Genomic DNA, 23,525 nt, shown 5'->3' with positions numbered 1-23,525 from the left:
TTCTACCCACACTGCTCTTCCAGGCGCTCCTAGGACCCAGGGTACCTGCTGGAGCTTAGGGCCTGGGCTCTAATCCTATCTCTGGTGCTTGCAGAGAGTCCATTTCGTTGGATGGGAAGGGAGTGAGTGGCAAGAGCTGATTTCTGAGGCTCTTCCGTAGCCGCCACGTTCCCTGACTCTGCTCCGAACCAGAGCACACCGATCCGGAGAGGCCATCCTGTCCTCCGCTGGCTCTGGGGGCGAAGCAAAGGGAGAGTTTCTCCCCTGGACGACTCCTGACAGTTTCCCGGAGGCGCGTATTCAGTCAACCCATGAGCCTTCACCGCCCGTAGGCAACTGGCAGGGAGAGGAAATAGATGTTTGTTGGGGGTCATCTTGGCACCGGGCACTTCACTTGCCTTTTATTAGCTTTAAAACAACTCCAGGGATTATTATGCCCCTCTTCACTGACAGTCAACAGGCCGGTAACATGGCCTCGGGGAGTAAATTGCAGAGCCAGGATTCAAAAGATGCAGCCCTGACCTGACTCCCCAGCTGTGCTTCTTCTCCTGCCCCTGCTGGCTCCTGCGAGAGAGGCCAGGTCCCTGCCTTCTGAATCATCTCTCAGCTGCCGGTGGGCCACTTTTTTCTCTTCTGATGTTCCCTGTAACCTGGATTTTTATCATGGAAGAGATTTTAGAGGGAAGAGGAGGATACACTATATGATTCGGCCCAAGCTGCACTGCATATAATGTTGGACAACATGGGAACTTTCCCTTCCTCCCCCCCCCACTTCCTTCCTTCCTTCCTTCCTCCCCTCCTTCCCTCTCTCCCTCCCTCCTTCCCAGTTAGGACTCTGGTACCGACCAGAGATGTACTAGATGCTGTGGGGCTATTGCTATTAGGAATCCAAGTCCTGCTCACCAAAAGTGGAGTGATAATAGCAGCGACCCACTGGTCACCCACAGCCACCCAGGCCTCCCAGCATTCAGAGGAGACCAGCTGGCCAGGACCAGGGTCTCCATCAGTCTCTCCTGGGCTCTCAAGCTTCCTGCAGACTCACCCGTGATCCTGCCAGCCGCTGAATCCAAATGAAATGGAGTCAGCAGACAATGAAGACAGGAACAGTGAATGTTCTTTTTTCTCTCTTGTTTACTCAGTGTAGCAGTGGGGCCTCTATATGGGAAGAGGGAGAGAGGGCTTCTTTATCTGCTTATCTGACCCTATACCCTTCCTTTCTTTCTCTTCCAAATGTGAGAGGATTATACAAGGCTAGGAAATACGTGGCCAGGTGATTTCGTCCTGTCCTCAAGGCTCTGAGACCCCGGGGGTCCCTAGGAAGCCAGCAGGTCCAAGGTAGCTTTGTTCCAGCTGCCCCCCCCCCCATGGGACTGTTGTACATACTTGCATCTCACGTTCCCAGTTAAGATTTATTTGAAGAAAGAGCTTCCCAGTGTAAAGTATGAAAATCATTCATTTAACTCTGCCTCCTTAGAAACTTGAGACCAGAGAAATGAAGTGATTTGCCAGGTCACAGCAGAATTCTTCCATCTCCTCAGACTCCCAGCCTTCAAGTATGTGAGTCGATGGCTAATTTCGAACCCTCATTAGGCACCCAACTTCCATCAAAGTCTTACGGGATTTCCTCATCTTATTCTCAAAAACAAGAGACTCTTCAGTTCCCTGAAGACAGATGTGTTCCCTGGGCCTGGAAAAGAGGAAATCTCAGGTCGTCCCCCTGTCATGTGTCAGTGGCGCTGGCTAGGGAGAAGCCCTGTCTGAAGCAACGTGGAGGTCGCTTTGTGAACTGAAAATGTCTTCTGCCATCTTGGCACACGTGTTAGGGCATCACATCCTCTCCTGTTCTGTTTCCTGGCAATGAACATTCCTGTATCCGGCACTGTTTGTATCACAGCTACCTTGCCTGTGACCCTCATGGGGTTTTTTCTTAGAAGAAAATGCAAACTAGCAAGCAGCCTGGTTAATTTATTGTTCACAAGCAATAGTAAATTATTCTAATACTATTTCCATGTACTGTTCATACATTACAGCAGAGTGATTACCAGAACATAACCACCTGCGTGTCATCGCAGCATTTCTGAGGGATCACTGTGCTTAATTTTCCTCTCTCTCTTTTCTTTATACAATACGTAATTGCCGCTGTAGCACTTCCTCTTCTCGGGCACACGTCTCTCTTGTATTCAAGAGTAGATTGTGCCGTGGCATCAAGAAGCTTCATGATTCTTTTCTTTTCTTTTTTTTTCTTTTTCTATATTGAATCCAGAAACACTAAGAAATCCTAAGAAAACCAAGAGACCTAGTTCCTATTTTTCAAGTGGAACCAAGTCCTCCGGCTTCCCAGCTACTACACTACAGGCTCTTATTCTCTTGAGTTGGATGACTCCTGATCCGATAGATGGCCCTGAACTCACCCTCAGCCTCTCTCTCCAGGCCTGCTCTTTGCCAGCTGTAGCCCCTCGGCAAGCTCTGCCCACCACCTTGCTTTCCTTTTAACCTCCTTGGAAACACGTAGCCATCAACCCTCCAACTCTCCTAGGATCATCATTTTTTTTTTTTAACCTCATTCAATTTCAGAGATTTTACACTGACATCAAAGAAGAGAACTGATTCCTTTTCCCACCAAAGGTGAGCAAAGGTGGCAGAGTTCTGGACTGGTTTCTCTCACCAAATCAAGGAAAGAAGAGAACGCCAACGGGGGACTTGGCTAACCGCTGCCCCCTGCCCCAATGTACTATCACGTTCAGAGACGGGATCCCACCAGATGGGCTCGGACCCAACTTCTCCCAAGGCCCCTACCCCTCAGCTCTCACCCGGGCAGGCAGCCTGTCCTGGAGCAGATTCAGGCCCCAGGGGGACACGGTGGATCTGAAGCCAGGCTCCATCACTCATGTTTTTATGGAAACGTCTCCTGGTTGCAAGGCACAGGGGTGGGGTTGAATCTGCGCAAACGGAATAAATCGGAAGCCCCCTCATGCTGGCTCTGTCGAAACCCTGTGTCAGATTGTGTCCGTAGGGATGCTGCAAATTTTCTGCAGTGGAAGCCACTGGTATAAAACGAGACTCCTACACGCAAGCTTCTCCTGGGGTCAGTGTTCTGAATTAGTCTGAATTCCAAACCTTCCATGGCAGAGAGATCTGAGGTCTTTCAGCCCTTTTTTGCGGGCCAGGCTGGATTCGAGGGGACAAGGGCGTGGGGACCAATCCCTTTCAGCCACCGCGTTCATGGTTCTCACCAAAACGTATTTCTGCTTTGCCTTGTAGTCTCCTCATATTTTTGCAAAGCTCACAGGCGTGCAAGCAGAGGTCTTTATTTTGTGAGGTTTAAATGTCAGGTCAGTGAAAGGAACGCACAAATAAGCAACTGCAAAGCTGCGGCCAGTGGTTTGAGCCACTGGCTATGCCGAGAGGGTGACTTTGTCACGCTCAGAAAATAGATGGCTTGTACAAAAGGGAAAAGCTTGGTGTTTTTCCTTAAACTCTAGACTATCTTCTCCATCCCTGCTCCAGGCAGGATTTATTTCCTTCTTTCCTCTCTGGAAAGTTAGATGACTTGTATTTCATGGTAATAAAACGTCTTGCAGTCAGGTGCAACCCAGAAGGTAATAAATCCCTTCAGTCACTCCCTGCCTTTTACAGACCCAGAGTCACCAGGAAGGATTCGGCAGGGTGGTTTGGGGGTCATTCCTCCCCAGTTCCCACCCCCAGCCCCACTTTTCTTTTTACTTCTTTCTTTCTTTTTTTTTTTTTTTGGCCGAGCTGCTCGGCTTTCGGGATCTTAGTTCCCTGACCCAGGGATTGAACCCGCACCCTCAGCAGTGAAAGCACCAAGTCCTAACCACTGGACCGCCAGGGGATTCCTGCAACCCCACTTTTCTTCACAAGCAGTTACCAGAGTTCCCTTTTTTTTTTTTTTTTTTTTTTTTTGCGGTACACCGACCTCTCACTGCTGTGGCCTCTCCTGTCACGGAGCACAGGCTCCAGACGCGCAGGCTCAGCGGCCATGGCTCACGGGCACAGCCGCTCCGCGGCATGTGGGATCTTCCCAGACCGGGGCACGAACCCGCGTCCCCTGCATCGGCAGGCGGACTCCCAACCACTGCGCCACCAGGAAAGCCCCCAGAGTTCCCTTTTTGCCCTAAAGTGATTAGAAGTCTGGGATGATAGGCAGATAAAATATTCACACCTGTCTGTGTCCATCTTGGCGTCTTGCATCATTCTTTTTTTTTGTTAGAACCTATAACATAATATCTGTGTTCACAATCATTTTCTCTTTCTGTACAGGAGGATTTTTTTGTTGTTTGGGGTTTTGTTTTTGGAAAAAGATGGTGCCCGACTCTAAATTGTGCCCAGATTTCTGTAAAGTCAAAGCGCTTAGCGGAGGTGGCCCTTCACCTGATCGTTCCTCTTCCTCCCAGTACCTGGGGCTCCTGCCGAAAAGTTTAGGACTTTGCTCACATGCTGGCCAGTTTGTTCTTCAATGGATGAGAACCTAATGCGTTTTCTAACGCCATCTCTTCCACTCATGGGAAGGGAGGTAACAGGTCCAGGCATTAAGGTGGTGGAAACAGCTGGAACTTTAAAGAAGCCAGTTACACTGGATTTCAGATTTTAAAACTAGTCCTTAGCTCAGGAGATCACAGGCAAACAACTGTGCCGACATCAATCTGTATTTTCATGCCATAAATATCTTATTCCAAGGGAAATTTTTTTGAATTGGGAAGAAAAGTAAATTTATAGGAAGCTGGGAAGTTAAGAGTTCTAGAGACAACCATGACTAAAATTGCATGTAAGAGGACCCTTACTCTCCCATACTACTTGACCTTTTCAAAGATCCTGTGGTCCTTGGAGTTAACTGTGAGTGACTCTCTACTGTCCCCAAAGCACAAGGCTCCCCAACGTGGTTTCTGCCGTCACTACCCAAAGAGAAGAATGGTATCTCCCCAAGGAGCTCTTAAGGTTCCAGCCCTGGGATGCTGTCCTCCTGCATTGCTTTTATTCCACTCCATCCACTAAAGCATAGCTCATGAAATAACCACTTTCATGTAAAACGGTTCTTTTTTTTTTACTTCACTTTGAGGAAATCTTGGTGTCTAGTTATTTCAGTGAGACATTCTGACATTAGCCGGGAAACCTTCCTGTTCTAGCTGATTGCTTCCCTGTGGACCTGGCCCAAGCGCTTGGCCACTTCCTCCCAGGCCAAGGATAGACTCATGCTGTACTAGTTTCCCAGCACTGCTGGAACAAAGTACCACAGGCTGGTGACTTAAAATATAATTAATGTCTTCTCTCATGGTTCTGGGGGCTAGAAGTCCAAAATCCAAGTGTTGACAGGACCATGTTCCTTCGGAGACTCACCTTCCTTCTAGAGGTGGCCTTGGCATTCCTTGGCTTATAGCTACACCATTCCAGTCTCTGCCTCTGTCATCACGTGGTGTTTTCCCTATGAGTCTGTGTCTTCGCATGGCTCTCTTCCTTCTGTGTGTCTCTTCTCCTATTATAAGGATACGTATCATATTGGATCAAGGGCCCACCCTACTATAATATGACCTCATCTTAACTTTTACATCTGCAATACACCCAGTTTCCAAGTGAAGTCATATTCACGGGTAACCTGGGGTTAGGACTTCGACAGAACTTTTGGGGGAACACAACACAACCCACACCATGTGCTCCCCTTGCCTTGGCTTGAGAAGAAGCAGATACTTCTTGTGTCTTCCTTGTACCTCTTGTGTCAGGTTTAAAGGACCGTCTTCAAAGCTTCCCAAACCTCAGCTGGCCAGCATCCTTGGACCCCACCCACAGCCCTGTCCTAAGCTCGCCTCTCCTCTGGCCTGTCCACAGCATCCTGCTGATGCCCACAAGTGGAACAGGAATGCTCTGTGTTCATCAGGGTTCCCCCATCTTGCCTTTCTTCTCTCTCGAGAGGCTCCAAGCTTTTCCAAACTCTAACCCCACTGTGCACAGCCCTCAGCTTAGCAGATCAAGAAACCCATTCTGTCACATCTGGTCCCTGGGTGGCCTACACTCCCTTGTGCCTGTGCACACGTAAAACCCTACAGCAAGTCTCAGTGAGAGAGCATAGCTTCGGGGAGTAAGCCTCACTTAAGGTCAAATCCTAGGTCTTCTATTTATTTGACCTTGGACAAGTAACTTCACTTCCCTGAGCCTCGATTCCCTTCTCTGTATACATGAGGCCATAACAACATCTGCTCTGCAAAATTGTGGTTAGGATGAAGTGGAACAGTGTGTGGCGTGTATGCTGCTCTCGTGGTAGGGGCTTGTTCAAAGTTGTCATTGGCCTTTCTGCTTGCATATTCTCTCATTGGCTCATAATATAGCTACTACATACATAATATAGTTACTAATAATAGTAGCTATCTGTTTATCGGGCATCTATTTTTATGTCAGACACTGCTTGATTTACAGCTATTGTTTCTAATTTTGATAAGATCTCTGCAGTGTGGGTGTTGCTACTCTTTTGCAGGTGATGGAAACTAAAACTACCTCAGAAAGAGGTTAAATGAAGTGCCCAAGGTCACATAGCTCCAAAGTATTTGAGCCAAGATTTGAACCCAAGAAAATGCTCTCTGCACTATGTAAAGTTGCCTGTAGGCAACTTCCATTAATCCGCTGATGTTATGTCTTCCTGGCTTTTCTCACACTCTCTCCTTTCCTGCTCCTCTAGCTGACTTTTCCCCTTTTTCCTTTTTTCATTGTCCATGACTTCTAAGCCAGTAGTTTTCAAATACATTCAGATGTCAGAAAAGCATGGTACTTTTCACAGAATAGCGAGTTTTTTCTTTTCTTTTCTTTTCTTTTTTTTTTTTTTTGCAGAACACTAAGGAATACTGTGTAAGCCTTAGAAGCACTTTTGCTAGCAGAAAACATAGCTATGTATTTTCTCTGTACAGTATGGGACCATACACATAAGTGTACACATGCACATACACGCATGCACTCGCACTCAGCTAGGAATAAAGCATAACCACTTGCTTTCCATTATCGTGAACTTAGTACTCAATTATTTATTCCCTCATTTGCTAGGATTTGCTAACAGATAAGATTGAGAAGGCGCAAGAAATTTAAGAAAACATTTATGGGAGAAAAATTTGAAGTTCGGAACATCAATGCGTTATGTATTAATATCAATGTAGTACCTTGGTCCAGTTTGTGCAGAAGGAACTTAAGAATTGCTGGAATACGCCGGCAACATTTTATATTCAGCATGCTCTCATGGGGAAGCGTTTGCTGACTGCAGGGAAAGGCAGGAGACACCTGCTCTAAATGCTCCCTTCCCTGTGGGCTTTCTGTGTTAACTTGGGGGACACACACCTTTTTCATCTTGAGCCCCCGATTTCTCTCCCTTTCAAAAACTGAAGATGCCCCAATTACCATCAGGCATTCCATCTGTGGGAATCCTATTTGAGAAGATGTTCACAGGCATCCAAACACTTTGACACCACAGATGTCTTGTGATTTATTTTCACATCGTGGTGAGTGAGGCTGTACCGGGCTTAGCCCCTGGTGCTTGAGTCACTACAAAGAAGGAAGGACACCTCACTGGTACCCAGAAACGCGTGTCAGAGTAACTCACGGTTTTACACCTGCTCCCTCACCTGTGTGCTCCTCTGCGGCTTCACTGTGTCTCCAAAACTAGGCACACTTTGGATTTCTTATGTGAAGCCGTATTTTTTTTTTTGCACTGAAGTTTCACAGTCGTCATCAGATGCGTCGTGTGTTCCTTCAGGAACACCCTAATGTGGTGACTCCAAGACGGAAAGCCGATCAGAGCCCCTCCCTCGGGGCTGCTGGGTAATATTGATCTTAACTTTGATCTGTCAGCACATCTCCAAGCAAGTCAACACCGTGCTCCATCAGGCCTGGAAATGAGCAAAAGCCCAGCCTTGTCATCATTTGCTTCCATGGGTGGACACATTTACTGGCCTTCCGTGTTGTTACAGCAAAACAAAAGTGGAAAATGTTACGTGCTGTACAATGTTTATAGATTTTCCCTGAGCCGAAAGCAAGGTTTTGGACGTAGCCTTGGAAACAGCTATGATTTGGGCATGGAGGGTGCCAGACAGCTTCCTGGCATCATCACCCAAACTTAGATCAGCCTGGGGACAGCCGCTGGTGGGGGCAGCGGCAGTTTAATGATTAGAAGCCGGCAGAACTCCTGAAGGCAGAGTTTTGGCTGGTTCTGTACGTGTACAGAGCAGCGCCCGTGCTCTTGGTTCCTGAGAGGTGCTCGGATATCACACTGCTGGTATTGAGATGATGCCTTTGGACTTGACACCCAGACTTGCTGGCTTTCCCACCACCTCCCCGTGCTCTGCCAGGCCAGCTGAGGGCCAGATTCTGGCATGAAGAGCGAGTTTTCTCTCCTTGTCACCGCTGAGCTCAGCTACAAAGCTTCATCGTGGTCTCGGGGCAGCGCTTCTCAGACTGGACCGTGTGTGTGAGTCACCTGGGAATCTTGCTAAAATGAAGTTCCTGATGCAGTAGGACTTGCATGTGGCTTGAGATTATGCATTTCTAACAAGCTCCCGGCTGATCCCAAAGCTGATGGTCCGTGGACAGCAGTGAAGGGCCTCGTGGAAGGGAAAGACTCTGACCAGAAACCGTGGCAACTTAATTCTCACGCTCGCTCCACTGGAGATTGTAAGCCCTCCATCCCAGCAGGTGGAGAACGGAGGGAGATTCATCTCCCCAGCTCTCAAGTCTGACCACCTAGGAGAATCACCTGGGGAGCTTCAGAGACCTGGCCACACCCAGGACCCCACCCAAGACCAGGTAGGCAAAGCTCCCCAGGTGATGCTGATGTGCAGGGTTGAAGGACCACTGACTTAAATCACCAAGGTGCTCCTCAGATGTTAAGATGTTAACATGGTAGGGAGGGTGGGTGCCTGTCCTGGTAGCAGTGAACTGCAGGAAAGCGAGTGCTTTGCTGATCCACACTGTAGAGCATAGACCCACTCCTGGGAGGAGGTTCCCAAAAAGGTACAGTGGCTCAAACCAAACCGAAGTTTATTTTCACGTGTGGAATTAGTGAGTGTGGGTCAGCCAGTGCCTCCTCTCCACCCAGTCATTCAGGGGCCAGTGGAGCCTCTGCTGTTTTCCAGGTGCAGCTTCTAAGGTCCTCGTGGGAGGTTGTCTCATTCTAGAAGCTTGGAAGAATTCCATGCATCGGGCCTGGAACAAGGGACAAGGGACACTGGGCAATGCAGACGGCTCTGTGCCCAGAAAGAAGAGGGGAACGGGATCGTGGGAGCAGCCAGCAGCCTCCAGCACCAGCCCTGTGGGGTGGATCTGGACACACAGACTCAAGAGCCAGCTCCTTCCTACAAGAGGACCACCCAGGGGGCCGCATGAAGCTTTGGAAGACTAAGAATGGAAACACGCAATCCAAATACCTAGGCTCATGGCTCAGAAGGATTAAAAAAATAATTAGAGGTGGTAATGTCTTACATTCTTCTGTTCCCCCCAAAATAATTTCTGTGAATGTTCACGAAGCATACAGACTATTTTTAGACCTTGTTTTCCTCTTCTGGACATAATGAAATATATAAATGGGTGAAGGACTGTGGTAAGTGATGTATAATTCTCAGCTCTAAGCTCCTTGTCTCTGAGCAATGGCCTCGCCTCATACTGCCTTCAGAGAGTGTGAACCTACAGATGGCAAGTCCCCCATGTCTCCATCACCCTGGCTTCGATCCACTCGTCGCTGGTTCCAGCTCTAGTTCCTCCGTCCGGCCTCCTGCTGCTCCTGTCAAAGGCCAGTCTGTCCACTGATGTGCATATAGGATCACAGCTCCTTTCACCTTCATAATGACCTTGCATTCCTTCTCCCACCCAGCATCACCAGCCTTGTCCTCCATGTTGGTCTGCTCCCGTAGAGGACATATAAACAAGGTCCAGGGCTCCTGGGGGGCGGGGGGTGGGCAGGATCCCCCAGGCCTCCAGCTGCCCCATTGGCTGCTTTCCTTTAGCAAACCTCTCTGAGTCTACATGTCCTACCCCGCCCACTCCTCACTCACACTGCCCCTCTTCCACCGGCCACTCACCACTCTTCTGAAATTGCTTGCCTCAAGGTCACCGGTGATTTCCAATCATTCTCAGCTTGCTGGGAACTACTGCCCCCTGCTCGGAACAGTTTCCTGTCTCAGCTTCCTTGGTCCGTCCCAGTCTGCTCGGACAGTCTCTTTCACTCTTGCAACTGATTTCTCAGCCTTTGGATGGAGACCCCTCCTCTTTTCTCTCTACCCTCTCTCCCTAGATGAGTTCACCTGGTCTCATGGTTTTCAGTCTTATCTCTAGGCTTATGATGCCTGAGTTCTTTTTCTTTCTTTCTTTCTTTATTTTCTTTATTTTTTTTTTGCTGCACCACGTGGCTTGCAGGACCTCAGTTCCCCGACCAGGGATTGAACCCGGGCTATGGCAGTGAAAGCCCAGAATCCTGACCGCTAGGCAACCGGGGAGCTCCCCGATGCCTGAGTTCTTTACTGACCCCAGGCGCTTTCTCCTGCTGCCTGATGAATACTTGGATGGCTGTCTCACTGGCAGCCCAGACTCTCCCTACCTCTCCCTTCCCACCAAACAAAGAAACAAAAACCTGATGTGGTGAAATGGCACCACCATCTGCCTGGGGTGCTAATGGCAGAAATCTGGGGGTCATCCTTGATTCTTCCCATGGCCCCCACATTCCATCTCTCAGCAAATCCTATTGTAGAAACAGATAGTTCTAAATAGGTCCCATCGCTCTCCTGCTCACTATGTCACTGCCACTGTCCTGGTCCAAGACACCATCCTCTCTCACCTGGTTGTGGCAGCAGCCACCTGACAGCCTCCCCACCTCCATCTCTGCTTCCTAGCCTCCACAGAGCAGCTAGAGCTTCCTTGTGAAAACAGGTCTATACCGGCTCTTTACAGCGTCCCTGACACATGGGTAAAACCTCAGCTTCCGGCCACGGGGCCCACGGAGCTGCCTACACACTGCCCTGGCTGCCTCTGCACCCTCCCGTGTGCAGCCCCGCCCCTGTCTGGTCACACACGGCCACCACCCCCTCCTCCCTTCATGCCTCCAGCTTGCCCTCACGTGCGTCATCCCCTCTGCCCGGGATGTTCCTCCCCACATGTCCCTCGACCACCTGTCCTAGATCAGGGCCCTTGCCCTTGCTGCTCTGGCGTCTGGGGTATCCTCGGTTTCTCCGGCTTGGGGTGCACACAGCCGCTGTCCTCTGACCCGTCTCCATCACAGGGGGAGTGATGTGGTCTGGCCTTTGGAAAGCTTTTGCATCCCTGGTTCTCTAATCCCCTGCCAGAACCAGCTTACATTTTGGATCTTCTTGTGCCTAAAAGAACATCCGGCTCCCTTTGGTCCCAGTCACCTTCCAGGCCTCTCGGGAGGTGGGGGCAGGTCGCCCAGGCCACTTGCTGTGTGTGAGAGTTGATGGTGTTTTTCAACAGAGAGAGGAAAGGCCTCACCCAGACACATCAATGTTCATTTGTTTACTTATCATCTGTCTTTAGTAAGCCCCAGGAGGGTGGGATCAATGCATTATCTAGTTTCAGTGGTTGTCCAAAAACTGTGTGTTAAGTAAATGAATTAAGAAATGAGCAGGGCTTCCTTGGTGGCGCAGTGGTTGGGAATCCGCCTGCCAATGCAGGGGACACGGGTTCGAGCCCTGGTCCGGGAAGATCCCACATGCTGTGGGGCAACTAAGCCCGTGCGCCACAACTACTGAGCTTGCGCTCTAGAGTCCGCAAGCCACAGCTACTGAAGCCCATGCGCCTAGAGCCCGTGCTCCGCAACAAGAGAAGCCACTGCAATGAGAAGCCCGCGCACCACAACGAAGAGTAGCCCCCACTCGCCACAACTAGAGAAAGCCCATGTGCAGCAACGAAGACCCAACACAGCCATAAATAAGTACATAATTTTAAAAAAAAGAGTTATTAAAAAATAAAATAAGCTTCCCAAATTTATAATTAACACTTTGATTGGCTGTTCCTTCCAAGTTTAAAGAACACTCCCGACCCTCTAACCCTACCAGGATGCACGGGTGAGGGGGGGGTTTCCTTGCAGCAAAGCTAATGGCCGGCCAGGTGCAATCACTAGAAACACTGCACAGTGTGAAGATAAATGTTTCCACTTAGGGGACAAATGCATCTCTATTAGCAACCGATTATGACAGTCTCAGAATCAAAGCCTCTACCGTGGGTAGTTTTTATCTGGCCTCTGAGAAAACCTGCCAGTGAGATGCTTCCAGATTCCCTCCAGGAACGTTTGGGGCCGGCCTGGTGCAATCCACGTATCCTGATTGTACAGCACGGGCACTCAGCAAGTTCAGGCACCAGTAATACTAAGCGCTGTTATTTATTAAGTGCCTACTGCGTTCCAGGCTTTCTAATCCTCGCGACAACCCGAGGAGTTAGGAATTGTTGCCCTGACTACACGGACGGGGAAGCTAAACCCCCCAGAAGTTAAACAAGCTGCCTAACACCCTGCCCCCAACTCAGCGGTATAGAGCTGGGATTTGAACATGAATTTGGGGCCCTCCATGCCCATGCCAGGCTTCACACGCTGTACCACCCCCCTCCCTTGTCAAATGCAGGGTCCGGTCAGCCCAGGCCTTCCTTAGCACATCAGGGACCACCTGCCTCAGGGTTAAAGCAATGATTTGAACAGTCCTTTATCCTCCAAGTGAGGAAAAATGCTGCTGAAAAGTGTCAGGTGGAAAAAATTGCACAACATGAGAGCTGTGAGTTGTTTTATGTGGGGCCAGATGAAGACTATAGCCTGGGAGACAGGCTCTCAGATGGCTCTGAGGAACTGCTCCGAAGAGGTGGGAGGAGGACGGTACACATGTGATTTTGGTGACGGGGGATACATACAGTCAAGCTCACATCTTGGCAGAAGGCTGCAGCTAGTCACAAGGAGACGTCTCCATGAATGGTTTTAGTGCTTTCCTAGATGTGAGAAGGTGCAAGAAATCGGGCTCATAAAATCTCCTGAAAATATCTAACTGTCTGAAGGCCTGTTCTGCCAGTTTTCCCCAGAGCACAGAGTGCCTCATTCCTGATCTCCACCCCGAACTCCTTTCACGGGGTGTTGAAGGTCAGCGACTCCAGTGGCTTAGTGACTTCGTTCTTGTAGAACCAGGTGGAGAATGCCGATTTTTAGTCGGCATAACAAACTTGCATGTATATATTTACAGGGCTTCTTCCGACCTCTCATGACGTTCCCTGGGCCTTGAAAATGCTCTGGCGATTTTCTCACCCTGTGGGGACTCCCGGGCATTTGTCTGGAGGGCAGCTAGGAGGAGAGTCCTGCCGCTCTTGACCGTGGAAAGGACCTACTCTCCCAGCAAAGGTCCAGCCTCCCGTGAGCCGCTGCAGTGCTGGGGGGCACTCATGGGAGGTGCAGAGGAGGGGGGGACCCCCTGTAGCCATATGAGCCCAGAAGCCCTGGAGGCCTCCAGAGTGGAAGATATTCCTGTCAGGCTGGCCGCACAGCGGACATCGAACCTCCCCTTCACTCTGGAAGGCAGGGCCTCCTTCAGCCCAGGAAGGTGGCTCTGAGAGCCCAGTGGCCTCCCTCACTGGGCAGGGAGCCGGACACTTCCTTCCCTGTGCTCTGCACAGAGGGGCCTTTGGGGAAGGAGGGGCCCTTGCTGCAAACCCCTGCTGGCATCCCAGGACCAGCTCAATGCTGCTGGTACCTTTTCTCTCTCCCTCCTTCTCGTCGTTCCCTTCCCTTTCCTCTCCTGCTGTCTTGATCGCCTACTGGGGATGCTCATGGAACACCCTGGAGGGAGTGGATTTGGCAGGAGCCCCAGTTTGTGGAACTAGAAATGCATTGGGTGACGGGACTCTGTGGCCATGGGCAACTCTGTGGAGGGCATGCATCTGCTGGGACGGGAGATGCCCTGGGCTGGCGGAAAGCCAGAGCTCCGGTCCCGACTCTACCAGTGTCTACCTGTGGGACCCGAGGCGCAGTCACCTGCCAGCCGCCATTCATGGAGAACGCTCTGGGCCTGTGGACCTCAGACCCAGACCTGGCCCTTCCCCTGCACCACCACCCCCCGGTCCGCTGGCTCCTCGCCGGCTTTGTCCAGAAGGAGCGAGGGCAGGTGCCTCGCTGCCCCGGGGCATCTCCAGCAGTGCCTGAGTTTCCGCGGCCTCCATCTCCCGCAGGATCACCTCTGTGGCTCCAACTTACACGGGGGCCCGGCCACTAGCACACCTCCGTCCCACCCGCCCAGGGGCAGTAGTGGCTTCCCTGCTGCTGCTCATCTCAGGGGCCTCATCATCCACGTAGGTTTTTCCATCACCTGCGGAAGCAATTGCCTCGTTACGACCCCTCTCTGTAGATGCCCGGTTCCTGGTTATCCCTGACCGCCCACTTACATCACGTCAGCTCGGAACTGAGGCCTGGCCAGCCTTCCCCAGAATAACCCTCAGATGCTCCCATTTTACAGATGAGGCCACGGAAGCTCAGAGATGAGAAGCCACTCGTTCAGGGTCATCCGGCTGGTGAGGAGCTGAGCCAGAACTCAGCCCGAGCTCCTACCCACTCCTCCAGCTGCTCCTGGAGACCTTGACCTCTCTTAATTTTAATTTTTTTTTTTTTTTTTGCTGTACACGGGCCTCTCACTGTTGTGGCCTCTCCCGTTGCAGAGCACAGGCTCTGGACGCGCAGGCTCAGCGGCCATGGCTCACGGGCCCAGCCGCTCCACAGCATGTGGGATCCTCCCGGACCGGGGCACGAACCCGTGTCCCCTGCATCGGCAGGCGGACTCCCAACCACTGCGCCACCAGGGAAGCCCGACCTTGACCTCTCTGAGTTTCTTTTCCCTGACTCTGAAAAGAGCCGGCAAGATCTGCCTCGTGGCATCGTTTGCAGGATGAGAGTGTCTGTAAAGAGCCTCTTGGCCCCGAGCCATGGGACACCCCCACTGGGTGGGCCCATCTTGCCGACCAGCCCCAGTGCCCGGGTTGCTGCCAGATGAGAGCTCCCGACACACATTCCCACGGCCCGTGTGGGGCGGGCAGCTCCCTGCAGATGCGGCTGCGTGGGGAGAGCTCTGAGGCCTGCCTGTGAGTCTCCACTGCCCAGGGCTTGGGTACCCCTGGGAAGAGGCTCCAAAGTTAACTCTCTCCCTTTTTTGGTCAAAGCTCGTAGCGGTCTCCGTAGGTGTGGGTTTGAAGCTGGCCTCGGTAGTCTGGGCTTTGATTGTCTCTCGAGGAGTGTTTAAGGGCGGTTCTGGGGCCTCGTCCAGGAAAGAGGGCTCCTTGTGGGAATCAGTGAACAAGCATGAAAACCATCTTTCTGGACCCAAAGATAGAACCGTTCTTACCTGACAACCCAGAGTTTGGGTTCAAGAGAGGCAACTGAAAACAACTTTTTCTTCCCCTAAAATCATAGACTATGAGGGTTAGAAAAACCATAAAACACGATCAAGGGTAGAATAAACTTCCATTTTACAGAGGAGAGAATCAAGGCTTGCGTTTGGTTAAGTGACCTCTGTAAGGTCACGTAGCATATTGGTGGCAAACCAGGCCCAGGCCCCGAGGCTCCTCCGTGCTGGCCAGGGGGCCTATGACTGGGAGGCTGTGGCCTGGGCCTGCACGGAGCCAGCATTGGCCAAACCCCAGGAGGGCATCTGAGGATCAGGTTAGGCACACCCAGGGATTTGGATGGCCCCAAATTTCTCCCATAGCCACAGGAACAGGCTCAGGATAGCTGTTCCTTTCAGCGAAGATTTTGTCCAGAAATATCTCAGTTGTATTTACTAGGTTGTCTGGCACGTCATAGCATGCATTATTAATAGAGCAGCTTAACACTGTCTAGTAAGTAGGCATACTCTTTGCGGTGTAAAACAAACCTCTCTTTTACGATGTACTTTATAATGCCACGTGACAGCGGCAATGCTCAGAATCTTACTGCAGGCTTCCGTCTGACCTCACGTGAAGGGACAGACGAAGGGACTGTCTCGGGGACAGCTAATCATCACTAGTCCGATGGTTCACGTATCAGTGCATCTCCGAGGGATGTGTTCTCCGAGCTCAATCTCTGTTTTGAGGGTCCAGACGGGATAAGCATGTGGTTCTGAAACTCTTATTCTCCCCCACTGCCCAAGTCTGTCCGCTACCTCCCATGGTGAGTCACGGAGATTTCATCTGCCACCCGCGGCCATGTGAGCGCTACAACCACGGAACCGTGGTGGAGTTCTACTGCGATCCCGGCTACAGCCTCACCAGTGATTACAAATACATCACCTGCCAGTACGGGGAGTGGTTTCCTTCCTATCAAGTCTACTGCATCAAGTCAGGTGAGCATGTCGAGGGCGTCCCTGGACGGTCCAGGTTCCAACTACTCACAGTGGCGGGTGGCTGTGTCCTGAGCCCCGTCCCTCCTCCCACACACCCTCCCCCGTCACACGCGGTGGTAGGGACTGGATATAGAAACTCATCTTTGTGGAGACATGCGGCTGATACTTCCAAACCCTGTTCAGAGGGTCAGGAGTATTAACCCGCCCATGCCCATGTTACAATGCTGACCCTCTGAACGGGTCCCTAGACCCCTAGCAACCATGGAAGGACCTGGCCTCTGTGCACCCTGTCTTCTCCCAGCCTTGCCCCCTTCCACTGACAAGGACACAGACCCATGGGTGTGACCCAAGCGATGCATGACTCAGCCTTTCTCTTCCACTCCAAGATGCATATCAGAACACAGATGATATGATGATGGGTAAAGCCTGCTCTCATTTCTAAAAACGTAAGCCACGTGCAAGTGTCAGTGCTTCCTACGTAATAACAAATTACTAGCAAACCGTCCTCACCCCTGGTCTCGGAGCACCCGGGTACTGACCACCCGTGCACATCCGCCCGCCATCTCCTGCCCACCCCGGTCCAGCCCGCTTGCCCCGGCTTTTTCCAGGTGTGGCCACGGCCACCTGCCCCAAGCAGGGGGCGATGGCGGCCCTGGAGGCAGCAAAGGGGGGCGGGGAAAGCATTTGTTAACACAGCGCCTCTGGGGGCCCACAGATGGTAACGTGAACCGGTGCGGGTGGAGTGCGGAGAAGTAGAGAAGGCAGATCCCTCAGCACACAGGAGCCCCAGCGCCCGTTATGGCCTGGGAGCTTCACAGCTGCTTTGTCCTCTCTCACGGCAGAGCAAACGTGGCCCAGCACCCACGAGACCCTCCTGACCACGTGGAAGATCGTGGCGTTCACGGCGACCAGCGTGCTGCTACTGCTGTTGCTTGTCATCCTGGCCAGGATGTTCCAGACCAAGTTCAAGGCCCACTTTCCCCCCAGGTCAGTGCAGCCCATGGCCGCCCTGGGTCAGGCTCAGTGCAGCCACCTTGGGCAGCAAGGAGAAAGGATGGTCAGCCTTGATGAGTGCAGAGTTGAGCTTCTAAGGGGGAATAGGGGAGAAAGCAAAAACATTCGCCTGGGAGGTTTTGGGGTGTCTGGGGTCAGAACACCAAGCTGGAGACAGACTCATTTCCCTCTTTCTAACCCGCCACCCGTAAGCCCCTATCTCCCTCCTTCCCGGGATAAACATTCTCGAGGCAGGCACTGTAGGGGGTGCAGAGAAGGGGAGCACAGTCAGGGCTGCACACCCTCACCTCCCACCCCCAGGGGTCCCCCCATTGCCCACTATGTGCCTGCAGCTCTAGAGTTACGTACCTTGGAGCTTCCAGGCCACAGGGAGGGTAAGAAATACACAGAAGTAATTAGGGACAAGGTCCAAAGTGCGTGACCCAACAGAGGTTCAAAACCGGTGTGCAAAACCGTGGCAAGTCTCAGGAAGGAGAAAAGGCTCTGGATGGGAAGCCAGGACAGGGCTGGTGAGCTGCTGCCTCCAAGTAGGGTCTGAGCTTTTGGAGTGGGACCTGTGGGCGGGCGGGGGCGGGGCGGGGGGCAGTCTCCATCCTCCTGGGCTGCACAGGGGAGCTTGGGTCAGTGTCTTCATCCTCCCTGTCGTCATCACCAGAGAGGAGCTTGTCAAAGTCCCTCAGAGGCGATCTGGTCCTCTCAGTGCCCAGGGCAGCCTGTGGCCCTGCCCCTCCGACGCTGGCCCCTTGCCCAGAACCGAGCACACCAGCGCCTTCGGAACCAAGAGCCACCCAGCACTGCTGCTGGCAGGTCACTGTTCCTGGAAGGAGAAATCATTTAGAAAGCACAGGGGTGGGCTTCCCTGGTGGCGCAGTGGCTGGGAATCCGCCTGCCGATTCAGGGAACGCGGGTTCGAACCCCGGTCCGGGAGGATCCCACATGCTGCGGAGTGACTAAACCCATGCGCCCTAGAGCCCGTGCTCAGCAACGGGAGGGGCCACCGCAATGAAGAGCTGGCGCGCCACAGCGGAGAGTAGCCCCGGCTCGCCGCAACTAGAGAAAGCCCGCACGCAGTAGCGGAGACCCGACGCAGCCAAAAATAAATAAATAAATAAATTTATTTTTAAAAAAAGAAAGAAAGCACAGGGATAAGTTTGTGAACGTGAAAAGGAAGTCAGGGCACCGAACATCATAGGATGCTAGCAGCCAGGGCTCCCAAGGGAATCAAGTACCTCCTTGGATTCCTGTGCCCATGTCAGAGTCTTCTCATTTGGGGACCTCATGCTTCAGAAAAGAGCATTTGTTTCTGACACAGGGACAAACTGGCCCCCGGGGTCGTGTGTACCACGCCTCTGGCAAAGAGCGTGTTGCTTAGTGGAGGAGGCGTCTCCCGGGGACTCACCGCTTCCCACTCCGCCCTCCAGGAAACTCACTCGTGCCTCTCACACTCCCAGCCAGGCGCGTGGGGGGTGGGAAGCAGGCGGGGCTGCTGAAGAAAGCACCACGCACCTTTTCCCCTCAACCTCCCGCCCCCAGGACAGCCTCATCCCACGTAGCAATGCCCCCACCTGGCGGCAGGAGCCCCCCAACCTGCAAGCACCCCACTCTCCCAGCCGGGAAAGTGTGCTAGGTCGGGGGTGGGTGTGTGCCTGCATCCACGCCAGGCCCAGAGTGTGCGGACACCATCCTGGGGCCACAGCCAAGCTCCAGCAGAGGTGACAGAATCTTCTTTCCTCTCCAACCTGCCATCCGCTCTCTCTGTCTTCCCCGTTATTATTTATGGGGCAAGGGACCATGTCCTATCATTGAGCAATTAGACTATCGAAAGAAGACCTAAGGGTTATAAGGAGAAAGCTGAACTACATATTGTGATTTATAGTACACTGGAGTACTTGAACGTGGCCTGTAGAGCTATTTTTCTACATGGGCTTGGGAACAAAGTTTCCAGGATAGAGACTAAATATTAAGATGTTTTAATAATGGTCCCTAGGGTATTCCCTGGCGGTCCAGCGGTTAGGACCTGGAGCTCCCACTGCCAGGTTCGATCCCTGGTTGGGGAACTAAGATCCTGCAAGCCGCGTGTGTGTCAGCGTAAGGGAACCCCCGCTCTGGGCAGCACAGGCGGAGCTTAGGTTCAGGTGGCTGCTGGGTCGGGGGGCAGCTGTGAGCCCACAGACCCGGAACAGGTAGTGAGATGGTGTTCAGAGTTCCTTCTTTTTCTGTTGTTGTTGTTTTTCTGTCTTGACTAAAAGTGAATGATTTTTATACCGTAGCAGAAAACAAACACGAAGCACAGGGGTAAATGAAAGGGGCATCAGGGTCCACGGTTTCCCAAGCTTTTAATGGTACTGTTCCGTTTCCAACAGGCTTCCTCAGGGACACTGCAGGGGCACATTGGGGTGCTCGGTTGGAACGGGCCACAGAGTCCCCTGTTCTCAGGTTTATGACCATAAGGCCAAGGCCAGAGGTCCAATGGGGGGAAGAAGGAAGTATGAGGAGATACTGGAGCCCAGAGGCGGCAAGAGGCCAGGAGGGAAGCAGGAGGAGAAAACCTCTCCTGTCCAGAGTGTGGCCCTGGTGGACGCAGCGTCTGCCAGAGGGGACCGGGCAGGGAGGCTGGGTCTCCTGCACCGCCTCCTCCCGGGGCTCCGCAGCCCCCAGGACCCCAGCTGCTGTGGGGGGGCACTGTGGCCTCGTTCCCGGGGTGACCTGTCGCCTGACAGATTAGCACCACTTTCCTCTCCACAGGGGGCCTCCCAGGAGTTCCAGCAGCGAGCCCGACTTCGTGGTGGTAGACGGCGTGCCCGTCATGCTCCCGTCCTATGACGAGGCTGTGAGTGGCGGCTTGAGTGCCTTAGCCCCAGGGTACCTGTCCTCCGTGGGCCAGGGCTGCCCCTTACCCGTGGACGACCAGAGCCCCCCAGCATACCCCGGCTCAGGGGACACGGACACAGGCCCGGGGGAGTCAGGAACCCGTGACAGCGTCTCAGGCTCTTCGGAGCTGCTCCAGAGTTTGTATTCACCTCCCACGTGCCAAGGGGGCACCCGCCCCGCTTCTGACAACCCTGACACAGCTCCCAGCACGGCGGGGGAGGTGGCATCCACCAGCCCAGGCATTGACATTGCAGATGGTAAGCATTTGCCCCGAGGCCCGGGCCACCCTTGCACAGCCCCACCCCGCTCCCAGCTCAGGGCCAAATCAGTGCTACCGTCTCACTCAGCTTAAATTGCATCTTGATCTCTCTGCATGTAGAGGCCGTGGGCAAGGCCGGTTATGGGAAGAAATGATCATCATCTCACAAGTGATGAGCCCATTAACTGAAATTTCTGGAGGCATAAAAGAGCACCAAGCCATCCAAAGTAGAAAGGCCACAGTGGGCGGAACTTGGTTTTCACAGCATCCGTACGATCCAGGATGTTTTCTTCTTTCTCCCTTAATTAGGCAGGACTTCTGAAAGTGGTGCTTGGGATCCAGGTAACACACACGTGCTAAAAGGGAAGACCCAGATGCGGGCACGAGGGCCCGGCCCTGGAGAAGCTCTGAGTACATACAGGTTATGTGTATCAGGGGTGAAGTAAAAGGCGTGTATGTGCCTACTGCAAGGAAAGGCAGGTTGCAGCTCATGGCAAGATAGTAAAACTGCATCAGGCTAATTAGGGCTGTGTTTCCCGGGGCAAGGGGACACCAGCACCACTTTACCAATGAGAGCACTCATTCCAGCTTATATTGACAGTAAGGAGCAGTAACCACATGGAAACGGGGGTCTCCTGGTTCCTCATAGAGTTCCTTTTCTCCAGTACCACCCTGCCTCTCTGTACTTGAACTTGTAACCTTTCGGTTGGTATGACCATTAGGGTGCATGGTTGAAGCCTAACAGTTTATTTTTTATGAGCTGAGTATGAGATTTTCCAGCAAATAACGTTGTACAGAGGAGTTGGTTTATTTGCTTGTTAACTGATACATGGAACTTAGCATTTTCTTCTTCTCGCTGATGTGTAGGAACTGTAGACATTTTGCTAAAGCTCACGAGTCCAGATCTTTGCGGTGTTTTCCGGTGTATTAGTATAATAACCGTCTCTTCTTTTACAGAGATCCCTCTAATGGAAGAAGATCCATAACTGGAAAAAGTCCCGATGATTCTGCTGCCCCTTTGGGGATGGGCACCTTGTACTTTGGAGTGAGGCCTCTGGAGGACAGAGCTTGGGGGGGATGGAGGAAGTTTTCTAATTTATCAACATGGGGACAGTGACACATCGTACATCTCGGACTCAACAGTGGCAGTGGCAGTGCTTTTAAATGAAACTTGAGGATTTGCCAAGACCGGTGAGGAACAAAAAGGATGGGGGGAGACCCTGTGTGGTCCTGGATGAAGGTGTTAAGTGCATCTTGTGCTGCGGAACATGGGACAGACGGTTCCAAGCGTATCCCACCAAATCCCACATCCCGCTGACTTATGAGTACTACCCGCCTCCTCTGAAAGCATGCCACATTATGTAAATCGCTTCTAAAATCTGCTTCCAACTGTCTCTGGACGCCAGATTAGGATGGATCAGCCTCTGCAGGAAGTCTGTGTTGAGCTGCTGGAAGAGTAGCAGAGCGCCCCCTGCAGGCTCCCCAAGGAAGATTCTGGGGTGTCCTTTGGACAGTCTTCCTTGGGCTGGACAACTCTGCTCAAGGCAAGACTAAAGCGGGATGTGGCGGTTCCACTGAGAAAGGAAAAGAAAGACTCAGACAGACTCGGCTTTCTGGAAATTTCTTCAGAAAGTAGAGCTCCTGTCCTCCGTGCTGTCCTTTGGTGAAATATCATCAGTATTTGTATTCATGGTCTAACACACAGATCCACGGCATTGGCTAAATCTTGTGACTTTACACATGGTCAGAGTGTGTTCAAATAGCATCTCATGGTGGAGAAGTAACCAAGGTAATGTTTTGTTTCGGCGTTTTTTTTTTTTTTGTTTTGTTTTGTTTTTTGCATACGCGGGCCTCTCACTGTTGTGGCCTCTCCCGTTGCGGAGCACAGGCTCCAGACGCACAGGCTCAGCGGCCATGGCTCACGGGCCCAGCCGCTCCGCGGCATGTGGGATCTTCCCGGACCGGGGCACGAACCCGCGTCCCCTGCATCGGCAGGCGGACTCTCAACCACTGCGCCACCAGGGAAGCCCTGTTTCGGCATTTTTAAAAGATCCCACTTGACAATTTATCTGAGTCGTGAGCCCATCTCCAGTTAACTATTAGGGTTGTTGCCCCCGCTGCCAAACTCAGACAGATTTAATTTTCCAAAACAGAAATTGTATCTGAAAACATATTCCTCCCCCTCCAAATAAAATGTGAGGTTGGATTTTTCCCCCCTTTTGTTTTGTCCTGCGAAGTCCGCAGCCTCCGAAGACAGACAACCCGTCGCTCCTGCTTCCCAGGCCTCCGGCTGTCTCACCCACCTGTCCATCCATCACTCGCACCGCACCCTCCCGGGGCCCGCTGGGTGTCGTTCCTAAGAAAACGATTGATAAAAACATTTCCCAAGTCTTGGAGTGTCTCTTCGAATACATGTTGATCTGTGGAGCTGATTCCAACTCTCCTCTGGATTTTAGACAAATACAATCAAAACTCTGATCCACAAAATTGCTATGCTGATAGAGCGGTGAGGGCTGGAAGCTTGATCAAATCCTGTTTTTTCTCGACACAGACTGATTAAAAATTAAAAAGAAAATGACAGTTTGCAGCGTGGCTTCAATAGTGGAATGGGTTTGGGTAGGCAGGGAGGGGCAGTGGCAGTGATCCCAGGGGATGGAGACAGCGGAGGACCAGAACCAGAGGCTGAGGGAGGGAGGGAACAGGAAAGGGCATGCCCGGCCCGATGCCCTGGGCAGCGGGGCCACCAGCAGCAACAGCTGAGCGAGTGGGTAAAGGTGTTTGGTAATTGTAACATTGTTTGTGCCGGAAGCTGGTTTTCAGGGATGCTTAAACTCCACCTGGCCAGCTGAAAGACAGACGGCATAGGTGGCTGGGTGGGACCGGGGTCCACAGTTCACTGTGGGCAGCCCACACCCTCCTGCCTCCTGCCCCCTGCCGCCAGCAGCCTTCCCGGGGTGCCTGTCGGGCAGGTCTCAGCTCTTCTCCACGCCACACCTGTCCTCCCCTCCTTCCCTCTAAATGGAGGGTGTGTCTCAGAGACCACCAGGTAA

At 52.3% G+C, this 23,525-nt stretch overlaps 1 protein-coding gene across 1 annotated transcript in view; it reads left to right on the top strand.

Annotated features, from left to right (window-relative positions):
- SUSD4 (sushi domain containing 4) overlaps nt 1-21,872 on the top strand; it is a 122,776-nt gene extending 100,904 nt beyond the window's left edge. Inside the window, exons 6-9 of the mRNA XM_082860773.1 lie at nt 16,140-16,331; nt 17,174-17,318; nt 20,091-20,473; nt 21,433-21,872. Of these exons, the coding sequence (XP_082716899.1) occupies nt 16,140-16,331; nt 17,174-17,318; nt 20,091-20,473; nt 21,433-21,461 (749 nt within the window). The 3' untranslated portion in view covers nt 21,462-21,872. The remainder of the gene's footprint in view (nt 1-16,139; nt 16,332-17,173; nt 17,319-20,090; nt 20,474-21,432) is intronic.
- Nucleotides 21,873-23,525: the final 1,653 nt, after the last annotated feature.

Source organism: Leucopleurus acutus (assembly GCF_964270905.1).
Source record: "Leucopleurus acutus genome assembly, chromosome: 2".
Taxonomy (NCBI): domain Eukaryota; kingdom Metazoa; phylum Chordata; class Mammalia; order Artiodactyla; family Delphinidae; genus Leucopleurus; species Leucopleurus acutus.
This window is presented reverse-complemented; position numbering and strand designations above follow the sequence as displayed.